We start from the raw sequence: 19,891 nt of genomic DNA on the forward strand, positions 1-19,891 counted from the left end.
TTTTTTTTTTACAGAGGTTTTGGATTTCCATTCATTCATTGCTGCAATTTTCCCCCTTCCCACCCCTCCCCACCAGCTCGCTTCCCCCTCTGAAGAGAGAAAAAAAGAAAAAAAATTCCTTCATTAGTATACAATTCCCACGTCCCCCCGTGATCTATTTCTAAGAAATAAACTATTGAAAACCTTATGTAGCTCAGTAACACTTTGACCCAAGGGCAACTGGATGAGGGGCCATGTTAGCACAATAAAATTCTTGATTGCTAACTGTGAAAGGTCAACAGTTCAAACCCACCAGTTGTTCCACAGGAGAAATATGTGGTAATCTGCTTCTGTAAAGTTTTACAGCCTTATCAACCCTATGGGGTGGTTCTCCAGGGTCACTGTAAGTCAGAATGCATTCAGCCTCTCTGGATTTGGTGGCTTGCTGACTAAACTCAGGAGCTGCTATAGGAATAAAAGCCCTTTAACTGCCCTGCCAGGTAAAGTACCCAGAAAGGCCTGGCCAGACCAACACACATCCTCTTCCATGCCCTGTTGATTTACTTATTGGGTGATCTGAGGTTAAGTGAAGTGTTTGTTGCTTCATTTTTTGTTTGCTTAGTCTGGAGATTCCCAGTGCTCTTTAAATTCTGGCACAGTTTCTGGTAGCTAAAGCTAGGAAAATTTTTCTTTCTCGTTAAGTTTTCTTTTTAAAGACGTTAAGTGGATGGTTTAGAAGTCCTGAAGTTCCTTATCCTTTGAGGCCTCCATCTGCCCCCGTGCATGTCTGCTGTGCATTGAGACATCTGCTTGCCCTCTGATTCTCTGTCCTGGCACCAAGGGACAGCTCCTTCCTCACACCTTGTGATGTGTCATCTGACTGGTGCCTGCTCTGGGTTCTTACTGCTGTCATTAGTGACAAGAAAATTTACCATTACCTGAGAAATCAATGAAGTGTCAATGAGGACTTAATTTCTTTTGCAAAGCATTAGCTGGAAAAGTTATTATTAGCTTCAGACACCTGACACTCTCTGACTTGTTTTATTTTCAGAAGACATCTTTTCAGCTCAGAATTTATAGTTCTCTGCTCCTGAGTCTCCATTACACTGTGCTGTTGGGTGCTGTCAGAGCCTATCTTGGCCCCTGGTGACCCTGTGAGAGAGTGTAGAATGGATCCATGTGATTTTCTAGGCTGCAAGGTGCCCATAATGTAGTGTGTTGCTTGGGCTGTTAACCAAATAGTCTGGTTCTAATCCAGCTGCATACCTTTTCAATGTATATGCAGAACAGATCGTTTCGTATGCTGGGCTTTATGAGTAGATATGTGGTGTCAGAATTGGAGGAAGATCGCAGACTCACTCTTCATCTGACTGTGGTCCCAGGCCCGGTGCTTTTTCTGTCTGCCAGAGAAACCATATGGGCTGCTGTGTGCTCCTGCTACCAGGGGACAAATGTGTAAAAAAAGAGAAAAAAAAAAGAATTGGAGGAAGACTCATCAACAGCCTGCATTATGCAGATTGCTTCAGCAACCTTGCTTGCTGAAACTGAGGCAGACCTGAAGCACTTGCTGCTGAAGGTCAAGGACTAGAGTCTTCAATATGGATTGAAGCTCAACGTCAAGAAGACAAAGATTCTCACGCACTGGGCCAATTGGCAGCTTCGTGATGGATGGAGAAGAGATTGAGATAGTTGATAACTTCAGCTTGCTTGGTTCCACAATTAACACTCGTGGTACTAGCAGTCAAGAAATCAAAAGATGAATTGCATTAGGAAATCCTGCTGTCAGGGACCATTATAGAGTACTAAGGAACAATAATGTGATTCTGGAGACTAAGGTGTGCCTGATCCAGGCCATGATGTTTGCAGTTACTTGCTATGCATCAAGAGTGGGACAATAACTAAAGATGATAGAAAGAAGGATCTTATAGGGCATTATGATTATCATAAGAGTCCACAATGAAGGTTGCAGAGTGGAGTATACTCAGGGTAGGGGTGGGGAGTACAGAGGGATTGTATACCAATGAAGGAATTTTTCTTTTACTTTTCAAAGAGAAGAGTGAACTGGAGGTGAGGGGTGGGTGGGCGGGGAGAAAAGTGCAACAATGAATGAATGAATGGAAACCCAAAATCTCTTTAAGTGTTCATTGAAATTAATTTGAAAAAAAAGAAAGAAGGATCGATGACTTTGAGCTGTAGTATTGTCAGGAAATCACATAAATCTGTCCTAGAGAGGGTGAAACCAAGCTGCTTCCTGGAGGTGAGGGTTTTGAAGCTCCATCTCGCATACTTTGGGCACATGGCCAGGAGGCCCAGTCCTTGGAGAGGGAAATCATGATGGGAAGGGTGGAAGTAAAGCATAGGAGAGGAAGACCCTGGATGAGATGAATTGTCTCAGTGACTGGAGCAATGGGATTAGGTCTGTTGGAGATGAGGCGATTGGCTCAGGATAAGGCAGGTTTCAGCGCTAGTGTACATAGGATAGCTGTGAGTCACAGGTGACTTGATGGCATGTAACAACAAGAATAACAATCCATCTGTTTCTCCACAGAAAGATAGGCAGTCTCGTCCTGTAAGGATTCACAGGCTCGCAGACCTGATAGAGGATTGATATGACTTGGAATCAACTTGACAGCAATGAATGATCTTTGCAGAAATAGGTCTTGAAGATTTTGCCTTGGGGGAGAGTCACTAGCCTTTTAGTTTGCCATCAAGTTGCGATCAAGTGTCCTGATTCACAGTACACCCTAGCTGAGCACTTCACTTTTGCACCGCCAGGATTCCTTGGACTGTGACAGGTGAAACAGGAAGTTCAATAGTGGATTTTTTTTAAGAATATAACTAATACTTAACCAGTCATTTCTGATCAAGCTGGTCCAAGGTTTCAGATTGGTTCATTTCCACCCTTGATCTTGGTCTGTGTATCTAAGGCTTACTTGGGGATTCTGCTCATCTCGGTCAAATCAGTTTGAAGCCCCAGTTGTAACAGATTGAGAAGTGAAGAGTGATCTGTTTGGAGGGTATCTTTGGGCTCCTCAGGCTGACCTGGCTTGATGGCCTTTTGCAGTGCTGGCCCCACATTTCTGTCCAGTAGTGCCTGGCTGGACCCAAAGGCTTTCTCTATTGTTTCCTTGAGCTTTCTTGATTTAGGTATTTGTGTTTTATCAAAATCTGATGAGCTGTTATTCCTTTTTATTATTACTATTGAAGAAGCTTTGCATGTTTGTGGTAAAAGCTAAATAACTTCAGAAATTTGCTGCCCCACTTCAGACTCCAGTCTTTTCCCCAGCAGAGTTCAACCTCCCCAAATCTTGGGGTATTTTTCCAGAGATATTCAGTCTGTATGTGGGTTGTGACCAAATTATCAGGGCTGATTATTCTCCTGGAGACGCTGGGGTCCCTCCTTCTGTGCTGATCTGCACAGGTAGCTAGGATTCCTGGCTGAGCCATCTGAGTCACTGTAACTGTCAGCCTGGGACCCTGTCCAGTCTCTGCTCTCAGACCAGGTCCTTCTTTTTGGTGGTGTACTCCCTTACTCTGTGTATGGTGAATTCTCTGCTCAGTGTGACTTGAGTGTGTGAAGAATACCTTCTCAGCACCCTCTGTCCTTCTTCCCCCAGGCAGTTTGGCTGGATATAGAATTTAAGAGGGAAATCGTTTCCTGTTGTGATTTTGAAATAATTGATAATTTTCTTTTGGGTAAGAAGTATGGTGCTCTCTCTGTAAGCTTTGGAGCCTCCTTTCTTGCTAGTGTTGTGACATCCCCTGACATTCCTTGGCATCCCCTTTGTGGGGGCCTGGCCAGAACAGACTCCATATCTTCAGTTTCTGGGCATTTGCTTATATTATTTTATAAGACACAGTGCATTTATCTCTTCAGTTTTTTCTGGAATTCCTTTTACTCTATTTCTGGAATTCCTCAATTGCCATTCCAAGCTCAGTCTTCCAACTTGAGCACCCCCTGTGTCTGCTTGGATGAGGGGCGGCCAGTCCTCCTGAGTCTAGCACTACCCACACCTCGTCTCTGAGTGAGAGATTTTATCAAAGTAAGAAGAACAAGTGGACTGATTTAGGGAAAACCTTTAATCCAGGTGAAACGGATGTTTACTTACTTGCTTACGGGGCAGGTACATGTTCCTCCTCATCAGGTGACTGTTAGCCTCTTGACCTTAGGGACTAAAGACGGAGTTATGATTGTTTTCCTCTGTGACCTGTTCCTCCTCTTCTCTCTGCTCTTCCTTGTGTTGCCTTAGGGCAGACATTCTGGGCCTTGAGTGCAGTCTTTCTGGAGCCCAAGATTGTGCTGACCACTGCTATGTCTGGAGTTTTCTCAGGCTCCCTGGTGGCCTTTGCACAGCTGTGCTTTGCATCCCAACGCTGGGTGCAGGTGTCTTCCTGGGGCTGTGCTCTGTCTCTCTGGTCCCTGCTTCTCCAAAAGAAAGGTACTGGTCTCCTTTCAGCATTTGTGTTTCTTGGAGATCTGCGTGCATCAGTTCTGGGTCTTGGAGTTGTCAGTAAAGGTATTCTGGGTCAAAGAACGTGCTGTGTTTGTGGCTCTTCTTTCTTGACAATACTGAGGTCCCTCCTTTTCTGCTCACTTTTCTTGTATTTTATAAGGTAAAGAAGATGCATTGACATACTTTGGGCATATTGCAAGGAGGGACAGATCCTGGAGGGTGGAAGGATGGCGCAAGAGTGGAAAACCCTCTATGAGATGGATTGATTCAGTGACTGGGGTAATCAGGATGGGTGTGTCAGAGGCAGTGCGATTGGCACAGGATAGAGCAGGGTTTAGAGCTGTTGTACACAGGGTTGCTATGAGTCGCAAACAACTCGACGGCACATAACAACAACAACAAAGATGATGCAGGAAAACACAGAGAAACTCCTCTTCCATTGCATCAGCACTATGACCTGGGTGAGGATGCAGCAGTCCATACCAATCTCCTTAAAACTGGTCAGTCACATCATGGAGAACAATCATGCCATTATACAACTGCCAGATTGCAGTATTACAAAAAGGCCAAACTACTGAGAATCCTGGACCAGCCAGCTTGACATACATTTTCACAAAATTGAATCCATGACCGTGGTCAGGGCCTAGGTTCTTGAGGAATCACAAAGAAGACCTGACAGATTCTCATAACCAAGGTTTTTATTACTTATCATGAACTAGATGTCAGAACATCCAGAGATGAGTCTGCTGGCTCCTTATTTGGAAATGTTTGTCCTTTCAGTTCTCCTTTTTTCTTCTGGTGACATCTAAAGAATCATGTAACATCAAGCACCTTACCTTAAGCAGGAAAAAGATCTGGCCTTCCCTTGGGCACTGAGTCTTTCCTATGTCCAGCACCCATTCATCCATGCAGAATGCTATCACAACAAACTGTGGCCAACCTTGAGGAGAATGGGAATTCCAGAACACTTGATTGTGCTCCTACAAAACTTAGACCAGGAGGCAGTCCTCAGAACAGAGCAAGGAAACACTGCACAGTTCAAAATCAGGAGTGTGTCACGGGTGTGTCCTATTTCCATATCTTTCCAGTCTATATGCAGAGCAGATAATCTGGGATGCTGGACTCTATGAGGTAGAATGTGGCATCAAAATTGGAGGAAGACTTATCAACAACCTGCATTATGCAGAAGACACAATCTTGCTTGTTGAAATTGAGGAGGACATGAAGCGCTTGCTGCAGATAGTCAAGGACTGTAGTCTTCAATCTGCCTTGAAACTCAACATCAAGAAGACAAAGATTCTCACCACTGGGCTGTTTGGCAGCACCATGATAGAAAAGAGATTGAAAGATAATCAAAAGATGCATTGCACTGGGATAATCTGCTGTCAGGAACCTCTTTAGAGTACTAAGAAGCAACGATGTCAATCTAAGACTAAGGTGCACTTAATTTAGGCCATGGTCTTTGCAATTATTTGCTATGCATCAGAGAGCTGGGCAATGACTAAGGATGACAGAATAATTGATGCCTTTGAATTGTGGTGTTGGAGAAGAGTAATTGAACATACCATGGACCACCAAGAGAACAAATAAATGTGTCTTGGAGATGCTGAAACCAAGTTTCTCCTTGGGGGTTAGAATTTTGAAGCTCCGTCTCATACTTTGGGCACATGGCCAGGAGGGACTGATCCTTGGAGAAAGAAGGCCATCATGCTTGAAAGGGTAGAGGGACAGCACAGGAGAGGAAGACCCTGGATGAGATGGATTGATACAGTAATTGAGGTAATGGGGGTAGGTGAGTCAAAGTCAATAAGATTGGCTTAGGACAGGGCAGAGCTTTTGTACATAGGATTGCTGTGAGTTCTATCAGTGGCAGGCGATTCACATAACAACAATAGCAAGAGAAGAGAATGAATGGAAAGAGGAGAACAAAGAGTTCCAAGACCTAGTACTCTCCTCAGATTGGTACATGAAATGCCAGGGGACTATCACTTTGACTGGTCCCGGGAACAGTTAAGGCTCATAACTAACCTGAGAAGCTCTGATCCCAGACCTCCACTACTTGAGTAGCTTTTTAGAGAAGCCACAGTTCTTCACCACAACCTCGGGTTTTGATTGACACCATTTCTAATGTGTATTCCAGTTAGTTGGAGTACAGTTCTTCCCAAACACACAGGCTCACTAAGAATCAGAATTGACTAGACACAAGATAGTAGTGGATTACTGGATAGTAATAATTGATTAAAAAAGATCTTCAGAATGGTATTGTGGGAGAATAAATGGTATTAAAATATTTAATGTTTGTTCTGAAAACTCGTGTGGCTCCTGGAGGCCTGGGACCCAGCTGGTGCTTATTTGTTCTGGGTGCAGATCTGACTGTACAACCCCATTGTCTTTGGGGTTCTTCAGCCCAGGATGGAGCTCCCTCTGACCTCTGTAGTTTTCTACTTTAGGCCTCAAGTCTCCAGCCTCTGAAAATTGAGGGATGGCTTTATTTTGCTTTATACTGAATTGAAACAAGCTGCTGAGAATGAAGATGAACTTCTTTGTATTTTCTCCCTTCTAGTCATGTCTTTGCTGTATTGGATAATTCAAGAAGAAATAAGTGCCTTTGAGGCAATAATGACATTTCATGTTGGAAAACATAGTTGCTGTTAAGTTCTATCAAATAAGAACTGACTCAGATGGCCCTCCAGTGGTCTTTCAGACGCAGTAAATCACACAGATAGTGATTGCCCATCTTTCTCCTGCTGAGCATCTGGTGGATCTGAACCATGTGCCTTTGGGTTGGCCGTGCAGGTCCTTACTGCTAAGTCATTACACTTTCCTCTTTCTCTCTCGCTCTTTCCTACTCCTGTCTGAGTGCTCTGTGTAACTTCCTGTTAGAAACCCCTTGGGAAGGTGGAACGCAGGGCCTCAACTTCTTAGAACCAAGACTACCTTGTTGTGTCAATTTCTAACATAATGGTTTAACTATAGGGGAAACAAGAAGTATGGTTTATGATAATGTGAATTTCAACCTGTTGGTGCTGGGCATGATCACCGCAGGTGAGATAATGCTGTGCCAGCAACCAGCATCCTGGGAGTCCCGCAGGTGACAGCTGAAAAGGCAGTGGTCGTGTCACCCCTCAGTCTCCCAAACAGGAGTGTGCCAAGCAGGATGCCAGCTCCTTGTTGTCCTGGCAGTTGCAGTCCTGGAAAGCTTGCAGTGGGGTGCCCATTGCCAATCCCACTACATAACAGCCCCATGTGACAGAGGACAGTTGTCCTGTATCGTCTTCTGGGTTGTAACTTTTCTGGGTGCAGTTGGCCAGGTGATTCCCCTGCTGGGTGAGTGTAAACTGCCAGCCTCTGGTTACTTAGCCTTTGTGCTACTGGGTCCCTCCTGGAAAACCATGGTGACTTGCTTGCTATTGCAACTATAACCCTCCCCCCATTTCAAGGGTGTCTTGAGGGAAAAGTGTCCCAAAGTAGAGAGCCACTGGTATGACATCTCAAATGGAAATTAAGACTGATGATAGCCTGTGACAAAGAAGTTGAAAAAGTCTGTGTTCCTGTAGTGAGAATTCAAAGAGTGACCATTAACTCAAAATATAACCATCTTTATGTGTTTTCCCTTGAAGCATAACCAATGTGCACCGTTCAGACAATGGCTCGTATATCTGTAAGATGAAAATAAACAATGAAGAGATTGTGTCTGATCCTATCTACATTGAGGTGCAAGGTAAGTTAAGAGGTCACAGGGTGTCCAGTCCCCACATGGATGTTTGTTTTATGTAAATAGTTTCTTTTTAAATTAGTATAAGATTTGTTCCTATGAGGTAAAGGTTGACAGTGTTCCATCTGCCCTCACCACTGTCCCCACTCCATTATCTATGACAGTATTAGAGGTTGACAGTGTTCCAGCTGCCCTCACCGCTGTCCTGCTCCATCAGCTCTGATAATAGTTATTCCTTTCCCTTCTGTCCTCTTTCCCCTGTCTATGTCTTTGGGTTCTGTGAATTGCTGGATGGTCTCACAGAAACGCAGACACCCTCAGGAAAATGGCACATGTGATTGTGGATGATATAAGCCGATGTGCGTGGTCATAAAGACCAGTGGATGATGGGCCAGGAGCCTGCGGTCTGAGCTGTTTGGGCTGTCAGCACCTCTGGATCAAAGAAGATGCAGTGTCTCAAGTGAACAATTTCCCTGAACAGTGCTGTGTACAGGATCTTGAGGCCATAACCACACCACAAAAGTATATACCTTCTAGTATATAGTATATACCTAGTATATACCTTCTAGTGTTAGGACTAATCCCATCTCTATAGAAGAAATACTCATCCTGAATGAAGTCTTAAGCATAGACAGTGAGACTGGAATAATGGAATGGAAGGCTGTGAATGGAAGGTCGAGATTACCTAGTTCGCTGTAACACAGTTTTACAGTGTGTCTGTATCATCTTCGTCCACATGACCAGTAAAGAAAAAAGGAGATTGTGGACTTTGTGGCTTCAAAGATTTACAATCAGAAAAGTTGAAGACTGTCCCTGACCATCTGCCCTCCCAAGGAACAAAATACCTTCTGTGTTGGGTCAGATATCACTCACCTTGACAAATGGTTCTTTGTTTATACTATTCAACAGCTTTTCCCACCAAGGAATGACATTTGGAGATTTTAGGGCTGTAACTGTACAGTGTCAGGTGTACACTGTTTAAAAGAATGGGCTTTGACAACATTCAGCAGTGCGTAGTGTTTAACCAGGCCTTTCCAGACCATGGTGACCTGTGCATGTCAGGGTAGAACTGTGCGACAGGGAGATCTGGTGGCCTACCAGTAAGAAGCTGTACTGCAGTCCCAAATGTACACAGTTCAAATCCACCAGTTGCTCTGCAGGAGATGGATGTGATTTACTGCCTCTGAATACCTGCTGGAGGGTCAGCTGCGAGTCAGTTCCAACTCCGTGGTGCATAACAACAACAATAGTTTTTTTGTAAATGAATCACCAAGCCTTTCCCCTCCAGGCTTCACCTCTGGAAAGACTCTAGCCTTTCAGTTTGCGAGGAGCACCTGTACTGTCACCCATCTGCAAGTCTTATGTCTGAAAGTCGATTGCACAGGCAGACCTATTACATGGCTTTGTTTTGAGTCTGTGTTTACTTCAGTAAGGAGCTCTGAACGCCTACCGACCTGTCTTGAGAGTTTGAGCAATCTGGACTTTAGAACTGGCTGGCTTCCTTTCTGGTAAAACCAGTTCTCACTCACTCTGTGGAAAAGTATCCTGGAAAGACACCTTGAACTAGAACTAGAAGAATTAAATGTTTTTTCTTATTCAACTCTAGTAGGTGAAACCTGGCCACGCAGACCTGAAGCGATACATAATGGAATAGATTTATTGCCAGGTTAAAGTGCAGTTTTCATTCCTTTTCCACTTGATTTTTGCTTTTCCCCCTTGGGATTTCAAAGACCTGTTTTAACATATATGTTAAATTTAAGATTTAAATCATAGCCTGGTCTTGGTCCTCATGTATTTTACACATTAGAAGGTGGCAGGAATCAAAACCTTTCAAATATACTCCTAAATTATTATCAGCTGAATTCCTAGTATGAATAGGAGGCACATGATAATGCAAAACCTACATTACAGAATAATTTGGCTTTGGCAGGGAAACCAAAGACTGTGCCTCCCAAATGTTTCAGCTAGTGAAGAAGGGCAGAGGGAACGAAGCTAAAGGGAAGGAGATGAATCTTCTTTTAAAGAACTGAAGAGTAAGAGGCATCGGGTGTGCATTTGCTAACCTGCTTCTTTTTCTCTCCACAGTGGATACGTGTGCCTTTGCTTTTGATTGGAAACATTCTGTCATTTAATTCTTTCTCTGCAGGACTGCCTCACTTCATAAAGCAGCCAGAGAGCATGAATGTTACTAGAAACACAGCCTTCAACCTCACCTGTCAGGCCACGGGCCCCCCAGAGCCAGTCAACATCTTCTGGATTCAGAATAGCAGCCGTGTTAATGAACGACCTGAAAAATCCCCCTCTGTTCTCACTGTTCCTGGTATGTTCGTATTGTGTGCTTAATGCTGTTTGTTGGTCAAGAAAGGGATCAAAACTTGAGGGACCCCTACTGCATACCACCAGGAGGCAGCAAAGAAGGATGAAAACACAGATGTGAGAGTGAGGGTAGGGAACTAGGTAGTTGGAAAGACAAGTAGGAATCAGAGGCTTTGGGGTCCCCACAGGGCACGGCTTGGGAGCTCCTGAGTGCCCATCTAGGATGCCAACAGTTAAGTTGGTTAGATGGCCCGAATCCCCATTTCTTAGTGCTGGGAACCTTACAGGCACCTCCCATTGTAGCTGGGTTTGCTAGGCTTCTCTGTGCATCTCTAGTCTCAACTCCTTGCTGAGCTGAGACTTCAGTGTCCAACCTATGTGCATCACAGCTTCGTTCAGTTCACAGCTGCTAAATCTGAACTGACTCATAGGTGAAGCTCCAGGAGATTTTGAGAGACTGTCAGTTGCAGAGAGGAGATTGTCCATCTTTCTTCCGTGGAACAATTGTTGGAGTCTAACAGTTTGTCCTTAAGGTGGCCCCACAGCTCCTTACCACTTGGCCACCAGAGCTCCCTATGAGGCCATGTTGTTGTTATGTGCCGAGTCGCTTGTCAGACGAAGCCTTAGAATCCTTGCCTCCAAGGAGCCACCTGGTTTGACCCTTTCCAGGATGAATCTCTTTGTTTTCCTACCAGTCCATGGTACCATCAATACTCTTCTTCAGCACCACAGCGTAAAGACATCAATTCTCCTTCTAGCCTCCTTAGTCATTGTCCAACTCTCTGATGCATAAACAGTGATTGCAAAGACCATAGCCTGTTTCAGACACACCTTAGTCTCCAGAGTGACACCATTGCTCTTCAGTACTTTGGAGAGGTCCCTAACAGCAGACTTTCCCATTACAATGCGTTTTTTGATTTCCTGGCTATACTAATGCCAAGAGTGTTGACCGTGGAGCCAAGCCAACTAAAGTTGTTAACAATCTCAATCTCTTCACCATCCATCCTGATACTGCCAGTTGGTCCAGTGGTGCCATAGGCATCTTGAAAATGAAACCCTTCATTTTCTCCTAGACTTATCTATTCCCAAAATTTCCCACTTTAGCAAATGATACCACCGTTTGCTCCTCGTTCCTTTTTCTCATTTTTCATGTTGAATGTATCAGCAAGTTTGAGTTTTACTTCCACAATGTATTGGAAACCTGGTTGGTTCCCCCCACCCCGCCCCCCATCTTTATTGTCAAGGCCCTGCTCTACATCACCAGCAGCTCTTGGAAACACTGTTGTAGTAGGTTCCTAATTAATTTCTTTACTTCCAGCCTCATCCCTATTTAAATCCATTTCCTCAAGGCATTAGGCCATGCCATTTGCCTGCTGGAAGCCCCGCCGCTGTGGCACTCCATTGCTTCAGACCCAGAGTCCCTCCTGCCCACCCACAGGCCAGAGGGCCCTGACACTATGTGCTACCCAGCCTAGCCCTCCTTCCGTCCTGCTCATCCAACATCTGGCATGGTGAACTTCATTACCTCAGGCACCCTCTGCTCATTCCTCCCTCAGGACTGACTTTGTACTCTTCTATCTACCTGTCATCCTTTCCCACATGCCTTTTGTCCCATGATATCACTCAGATGCCAGTTGTTAGGGAGCGGCGTCTTACCTCTTGGAGGCCTGCCTCACGTGCTTGTCTACATTCAGTCACATACTCTGATGCCTTCCTTCACTGTACTTGTCACAGCCTATAATTTTCTTGCTTTTCTGTTCAATCTCTTTGACTCCTTTCTTAAAGCATGTGTCCTGAGAAAGGGCAAGTGCCCTGTCTCCCACTTGCCTCTGCTTTCTCACTGTCCAGGGCACAGCCTGACTCATCATGCATTGACTCTTCTGAGTCAGTGTTTATGGAGCAAGTGAATGATGCTCACCAAGAGGTATTGTCTGTGAGTCATTCTTCTAGTTTCTGACTTCAGGAAGAATGTTAACCCTCTTTTGACCTTCATCCCAGATTCCTTTGAGTTTCTTCAAGGATTTGATAATCAGATAATTTCATTGTTAGATATCAGTGAAAAACACACTATCTAGAAGGGTCACTTTGAAATCCAGTAGATCTCCTCCCACCCATTGAGATAAAGTTGTAATGAAATATACAGAGTTTAAATGTACAAGTGCGGTCAGTTCCAGTTGTCTATTCCCATGGACCACAACTCAATCAAAATACAAAATATTAACACCTCAGGGGGAAAAAAATAGCACATTGACACCAGTCAGAGCAGTCAGCTGATGATGTCCTGAGCTGCTTGTTCTTGATATTAATCTATTTAGATAGAAACTAGAACAGTGTCACTTGCCTCTGCAGGTGGGGCCTGTCTGGAAAAGAATATGAAAGAGTCCCATTTCCCATAGACAAATAACACTATTCTGATATTTTTTTTATCTTTGCTGTGAATTTTTAATAAAATGACAATCTAATATGTAGAAAAAGAAAATTTTGGGAGAGAGAATAGTCTAAAAGTATTCTATTTTAGGGCATTATTTTTATCGTAGGAGTATGCAATAAGGGTTGTAGAGTGGATTATATTTGGGGCTAGGGGGTGGGGTTTGGGGAGGTGCGGGGGGGGGGGATTGTGTACCAATGAGGGAGTTTTTCTTTTGCTTTTCAATGAGAGGAGCAAATGGGGGGAGGGGTTTGTGCGGGGAGAAGGGTGCAACAATGAATGAATGGAATCCCAAAATCTCTGTAGATGTTCATTGAAATGAAAAAAAGACATGACAAAGTAGGGGTGCAACCAGAGGCAACTTAAAAGTATAAAGAATCGAAAACCCCAATTGTTAATTCTTTAAGAATTTAAATTAAATTGATTTGACAAATAAGAAAAAAAAAAAGAAAAAGAAAATTTTGGCAAAACAAAACCTTGTTTAGGGAAATTAAATTGTATACTAGTATTTTCCATATGTGCTTAGCAGTGGAATATGTAACACATCACTTACATTCTAAGAAGTCAGTTCCATAGTTATAAAAAAATTGTAAGTTAATGAAATTTATAGTGCATATTGAAAGCATGATACAAGTGGAAATGTAAATTTTCATATTAATAAGGAAGCCCAGTTTGCTAAAAGTAGCATTAATATCATTCACATCAGGTTTTGTTATACATATTTGTAGTTTAGCAAATGCCCTTAATGATGAAAAACAATTAAAAAGTGGTGTGTTTTTTTTAAATTTACAACAAAAGTAATTTGGCCTCTTTAAAAATGGGGGATATGCTTATTTAAGTCAGATATGTGGAATTTTGGAAAATTTAGAAGAATTGGAAACATTTCAATACTAACAAAATTACTAGTCTTATTTCCTTAAATGCTACATATCTCTTCAATCCATCTGATTTTATAAAACTGAAACTGAACACAAAAGCAGTAAAGTTCACATTTCCTTTTTAAAGTTCTTATGTATCAAATTGCATCAATTTATTATGAGTTAAATGTGAAGAACACCACAGATTTAAAAAATAAGTACAGAGTGCCTGATTCTTTTTTTAATTCCACAAATACCTAGCATCCCAAAGCAGCATGTAACAATCTCTGTGCTGCTCAAGGACTTCTTTCCAATCTCTACAATAAACTAAATGGTATCAGTTCTAATAGACCACTTTCTGTGTAAGTTATGGTTTAATTCATTATTTTGACTGTATTACCGATGTAGCAAAGAGGGAAGATTTTCAACTGTTACATTTATTTAAAACAAATTGACAGGTTCAAGCACCTGTCTTCAGAAAAGCCAGCAGCATTTCTTAATTTATTTAAAGTAAGATTTGGCCTGAGCCCTTAATACCTTTCTGAACAGCCATGCACCTAAACACTCTTAAGAGATGTTGCATAAGGGGAAACAGACAATGTGAAGCAATTTGTGCTTTTCCCTGGATAACAGAAATAAAGTAAAGCATATTCAGATCTTTCTGACTGAATGGGTGTCATGTTTCATACACTCGTCTCTATAAAACTAGAATCATTATCATAGATGCTATATAAATAAATACTTAATTGTTTTTTAATAAAGTCTTGCTTGATTCAAAATTTAAGGATGATTTTTTTTTTCCTGGTCAGTCACTTCAAGGAAACAATAAATAAAATAGAAAAGAATGAATTGTTTGCATATTTCTGTGGAAGAACGGAAAACATTTATACTTTGAGAGGTTCAGAAAATTCACTGTACAGAATGAACAGCTTATATACTTTATCTGTGCAATTTTTCTTAGCTGGTGTATTTAAATTCTGTTCTGATATTTTTATCATCATAGACTCTTTCATGTTCTCTTCCAGGCCTTACTCCCTATATGAAAGCTATAATGATTTCTCTTATTATAGATAAACATACAAAATACACAACTCAGAACACACCTAATTGATTGCTAGAAATGAACGTCACTTTGTAAATTGAGCAGCTTTTTTGTCATTTTCTTAGGAAACCAGTACTTTGATTTTTTACAAATTTTGAAGTGCTTATATGGGATTTTGTTTTCTTGACATTGAGATGCAATCCATACTGAAAGCTGCATTCCTTGATCTTCTGCAACAAGTGCTTCAGGTCCTCCTTACTTTGAGCAAGCAAGGTTGTATCATCTGCATAACGCAGGTTATTGATGAGTCTTCCTCCAATCCTGATGTCACGCTCCTCTTCATAGAGTCTAGCTTCTCGGATAATTTGCTCAGCATGCAGATTGAGAGAATACAACTCTGATGCACTCCTTCTCAATTTTAAACCACGCAGTGTTCCCTGGTCTGTTCACACAACAGCCTCCTGATCCAGGTGTAGGTTCTGCATGAGCACAAGTAAGTAAGTGCTCTGGAACTCCCATTCTTCTCAATGTCAGCCACAACTTATTATGATCCACCAGTCAAATGTTTTTAAAGCACAAATAGACACTTTAATGGTAATCTTCATTTTCAGCCAGGATCCATCTGATATCAACAATGATATCCCTGGTGCCACGACCGCTTCTAAACCCTGCTTGAACTTCTAGAAGTTCCCTATCTATGTGCTGTTCTAGCTGTTTTTGAATGGTCTTCAGCAGTAGTTTGCTTGCGTGTGATATTGATGATATTGTTTGATAGTTTCCACATTCAATTGCATCACCTTTCTCGGGAATGAGACTATGGACCTCTTCAGTCTGTAGGCCAGACAGCTCTCCTCCAAATTTCCTGCCATAGACTAGTGAACACATTCAAGGCTGTATCTGTTAATTGAAATAAGTCAATTGGTATTCCTGGGGCCCTTTTTTTTGCCAATGCCTTCAATGCAGCTTCCACTTCCTCCTTTACTACCATTGGCTCCTGTTCTTATGGTACTTCCTGAAACTTTTCAGTATCAATCAGTTCTTTCTGGTACAGTGATTCTGTGTATTCCCTCCATCTTCTTTTGATGCTTCTGGGTCATTCAATATATTGCCCATAGCATCTTTCAATATAGTGACTCAAGGCTTAAAATTGTTTTTCAGTTCTCCTAGCTTGAGAAATGCAGAATGAGTTCTTCCCTTTTTATTCTCCAATTCCAGCTCTCTGCACATTCCATTATAATACTTTGTTTTGTATTATTGAGCTACTCTTTGAAATCTTCTGCTCAGATCTTTTACTTTGGCATGTTTTCCTTTTATTTTGACTTCTCAATACCCCAGTGAAATTTTGCCTTTCTCTTCTGTTTTCATAATGATCTTTGATCACTAATGTTCAATACCTTAATCCGATTCCTAAGATGATCTTGAAATTCAGATAGAATTGATCCAAGATCATATCTCAATGTCAAGAAAACAAAGATTCTTACCACAGGACTGATAGGCAACATCAGATGAATGAAGAGGAGATTGAAAATAACAAGAGCTTCATCTTGCTTGGGTCCACAATTAACCCCTTTGGTATCAGAAGTCAGGAAATAAGGAGACACATTGCACTTGAAAAGTCTGAAGTTAGGGACCTCTCCAGATTATTAAAGAGCAATGATATCAGTTTGAGGGCTAAAGGACGTCTGATTCAGGCCATAATCTTTGCAATCACTTGCTATGCATCTGAGAGTTGGACATGAATAAAGATAACAGAACATCCTATGGACAGCCAAGAGAATGAACAGATATATCTTAGAAAGGGTGCAGCTAGAGTGCTCTTTGGAGGCAAGAATGATGAGGCTTCATTTCACATACTTTGGACATGTTGTTAGGAGAGGCTATTCCTTGGGGAGTGACATGATGCTGGGAAGGGTGGAGGGTTGGTAAAGGAGAGGAAGACCAATCTGGTGGATTGACATGGTTAGTGCTGCAATAGGATCTTGTGTGTCAGGAAGTGTGAGGATGGCACAGGATAGAACAGAGTTCAGATCTTTTGTTCATAAGGTTGTTATAAGTTGTATTTGACTTGACAGCACCAAACAATAACAACAACAACAACAACAACATGTGATTTTATCAGGAACTTTGAACATAAATTTCTAGTTGCAATTGTGTCAGGATACAGCAACCTGGTAGTGGAACAGTATGTGCTCATACGCTATCCAGGCTTAAATAGAATCCTCACTGACACAGACAGGCCAGTGCTGTGGTTGTTAAGACCTGGACTCTTGGAAAAAAGACATTTGTTAACTTTGATTTTTTTCTTTCTGTAAGAACAAATTTCAGGTGTTACAATGAGTCTGATCACTTTGGTACAATTATATAAAACAAGACAAAGGTTAATTATAGTTTAAGGTATAACTATTGGCATTAAAGGAAGTTCCGTGTGGCTTAGTGAGTAAGAAGTTATTCTTCTGACCTGAAAGGCACATAAGTTCAAATTCACCAATCACTCTGATGGAGAAAAATGCACAGTTTCCTCCTGTGTGATTTACAGTCTCTGAACACCCACTGGAGGGTGAGCTCTGAGCTAGTTCCACTTGATGTCAGTACATTTTTTGAGTATATGCATTAAATGGAGCTCTGGTTACATACTGCATGGTGTGTTGGCCTGGTACCTAGAAGGTCATTCAGTGAATCCACTAGCTACTCTTTGGAGGAAAGGTGTGTTGTCCACTTCAGCCTTGGAAACCTAATGGAGGTTCATTATGTGTTGAAATTGACTTGATGGGGCCCCTTGTGAGCAACCTGGATGCGCTATTGAGGGCTTTCTGCCGTAAGGAGCGAGGCTTCCATTCTACACACATAGTAGTTTTCTCTTTGTGCTATGGGAGATGTCAACGAACCAAAAATGCAGATAACACCAGAAACTCCAGAAAGAAGAACCGTTTTGAATCCTTTCGAAAGTCCTAGTGATTACTCAAACCTCCATGAACAAACTGTCTCCAGCCCTTCAGTTTTCAAATCGACAAAATTACCAACTCCAGGGGAATTTAGATGGTCTATTGAGCAACTAGCTGTAATAAATCCTGTAGAAATAGACCCAGAGGATATTCATCGACAAGCTTTATACTTAAGTCATTCCCGAATAGATAAAGATGTGGAAGACAAAAGACAAAAAGCCATTGAAGAGTTTTTCACGAAAGATGTCATCGTACCCTCTCCCTGGACTAATCACGATGGAAAACCACTTTCAGTGTCTCATTCCAGTAAATATTGAAAAGATATGGAGACAATCCCAAAGGCGCTCAGTTCAAATCCACCAGATGCTCTGCTGGAGAAGGAGGGGCAGTCTCCTCCTGTGCCAGTCAGATCTGATTCTACAGTACACAACAAGGAGAAAAGAAAAGGTATAAATGTAAATGGTGATTCTCCAGTTGGAACAAACGTGATTGCTCCTCCTGAGAAGAACAATGCTGCTTGTCAGACATTGCTGTCTCTTCCTGTGGATTTTAACTTGGAAAATATATTAGGGGACTATTTCAGAACGGATGAATTTGCTGATCAATCTCCAGGAAACCTCAGTTCATCATCTCTCAGAAGAAAGCTGTTTTTGGATGGGAATAGAAGTATCTCTGACTCTTTATCTCCAGCCTCTCCCCAAAGTCCTCTCAGCGGTGCTCACGCGTCACTTGAAGTTTTTTATTCAATAGATTTATCTCCTGTTCAGTGTAAGAGCCCTGTGCAGACACCAAGTTCGGGACAATTCTCTTCTAGTCCAATTCAGGATAATGTAAAAAAGTACAGTTTGGGAAGCACAACTGGTCGTTCACCTATTTCTTCTCCTACTTTGTCTCCAATTGCATTTCAGACAGGAAAGGCATCACTCTCAGAAAAGAAGAAGTTTCCTTTTCATTGTCCTGACGCTTCATCTAGAACAAATTCCAATGCAATTACTGATCCACGCATGAGAAGTCCTTATGTAGATAACTGCTCATCGGTCAAAAATTGGTCTCCATTGAGAGTGGAGATGTACAGAACTGGTGCTCATTATCGGACCCCTCTGATCCGGGTACCTGTTACTCTTGAGCCTCATAGTGAAGATCAAGAAGACAAAGAGACTCCTCCCATAGTCATCTCCTTACCAGCCATGGATACCGCAGGGGTGCCACTCGAGCAGTTAAATAGAAAGGCTTGCATGCAAGGCACACGTTTAGTTGTGACTACCAGGTCTGTTACTCAAAATCAGCCCAGTGCTTCGGAGAAAGAACTTGCAGTGTTGCAGGATGCTGAAAGTGAGAAAGAGAACAAGACTGTGGATATGGTTGATCCTGTAGAGATAGCAGATGAGAACACTTTCCAATCAAAAGAGGCGGTAGATAACAGGAATCTCCCCATGAGTGATATTATGAGCGGAATGGCCTTCAGTATGGAGAACTCTTCTATGTGCATGTTGCCTATTGGAGAAAGCAGTGTGATTCCTTATGAAAACAGTAACATTCAGGTAAAGTATTTTAATTATTCCATAGTGTTTTCCTTACTCTCTTGGTGTACTTTATGATCTGACACCAACTGACCCCAAGTTAAGTTTGAACCCATTAGTACTTAATGTTCCCATTAAAATGGTAGATACTTGGAGTAGGAGAAGGTATGAACACATATGCAATCAGTGTTGATTTTTACAGACTGCTTGAGTGAGCATGCTAGCATTCTACTGGCTTTCCCATTAAGTATCTAATACCAAAAAATGCAGTTCTTGGTACAGTATTTGTATATGAAAAGTAATAGCTTTTCTTTTACCCACTATATGATTTAGGAAGAAAACTATGTAGAGAATTTTTACATGTGATACTTCTACTCTTTCTTTTAAAGCTCCTGTTGCTTGATAGCCAGTATTTTCCCTGTAGGCTTTTAGGTATTAATATTGTGATACGGACCATAGGAAAGCTTGGTTCATTTGGCAGATGTACTTCAGATTCAGGATTTTCAGGGGTACTCATTCCATAAATCCTGAGTTGGTGGTTGTTGTTTGTTGTTGTTATGTGCCGTCGAGTCGTTTGTGACTCATAGCTACCCTATGTACAACAGCCCTAAACCCTGCTCTATCCTGTGCCAATCTCA

General features: G+C 42.0%; 2 protein-coding genes across 2 annotated transcripts in view; both read left to right on the forward strand.

Moving 5' to 3' along the window:
• Positions 1 to 19,891, forward strand: part of MERTK (c-mer proto-oncogene tyrosine kinase) — a 226,471-nt gene that overhangs the window by 1,794 nt on the left and 204,786 nt on the right. Inside the window, exons 2-3 of the mRNA XM_006898936.1 lie at positions 8,054 to 8,154; positions 10,295 to 10,468. Of these exons, the coding sequence (XP_006898998.1) occupies positions 8,054 to 8,154; positions 10,295 to 10,468 (275 nt within the window). The remainder of the gene's footprint in view (positions 1 to 8,053; positions 8,155 to 10,294; positions 10,469 to 19,891) is intronic.
• BORA (bora, aurora kinase A activator) lies at positions 17,761 to 19,677 on the forward strand. Its single transcript, XM_006898940.1, has 4 exons — positions 17,761 to 17,830; positions 17,923 to 18,045; positions 18,181 to 19,274; positions 19,660 to 19,677. The coding sequence occupies exons 1-4, from the start codon at positions 17,761 to 17,763 to the stop codon at positions 19,675 to 19,677; spliced, it is 1,305 nt and encodes a 434-aa protein (XP_006899002.1).

This window comes from Elephantulus edwardii, unplaced genomic scaffold, assembly GCF_000299155.1.
Source record: "Elephantulus edwardii isolate Elephantulus edwardi_28Jun2011 unplaced genomic scaffold, EleEdw1.0 scaffold00241, whole genome shotgun sequence".
NCBI lineage: Eukaryota > Metazoa > Chordata > Mammalia > Macroscelidea > Macroscelididae > Elephantulus > Elephantulus edwardii.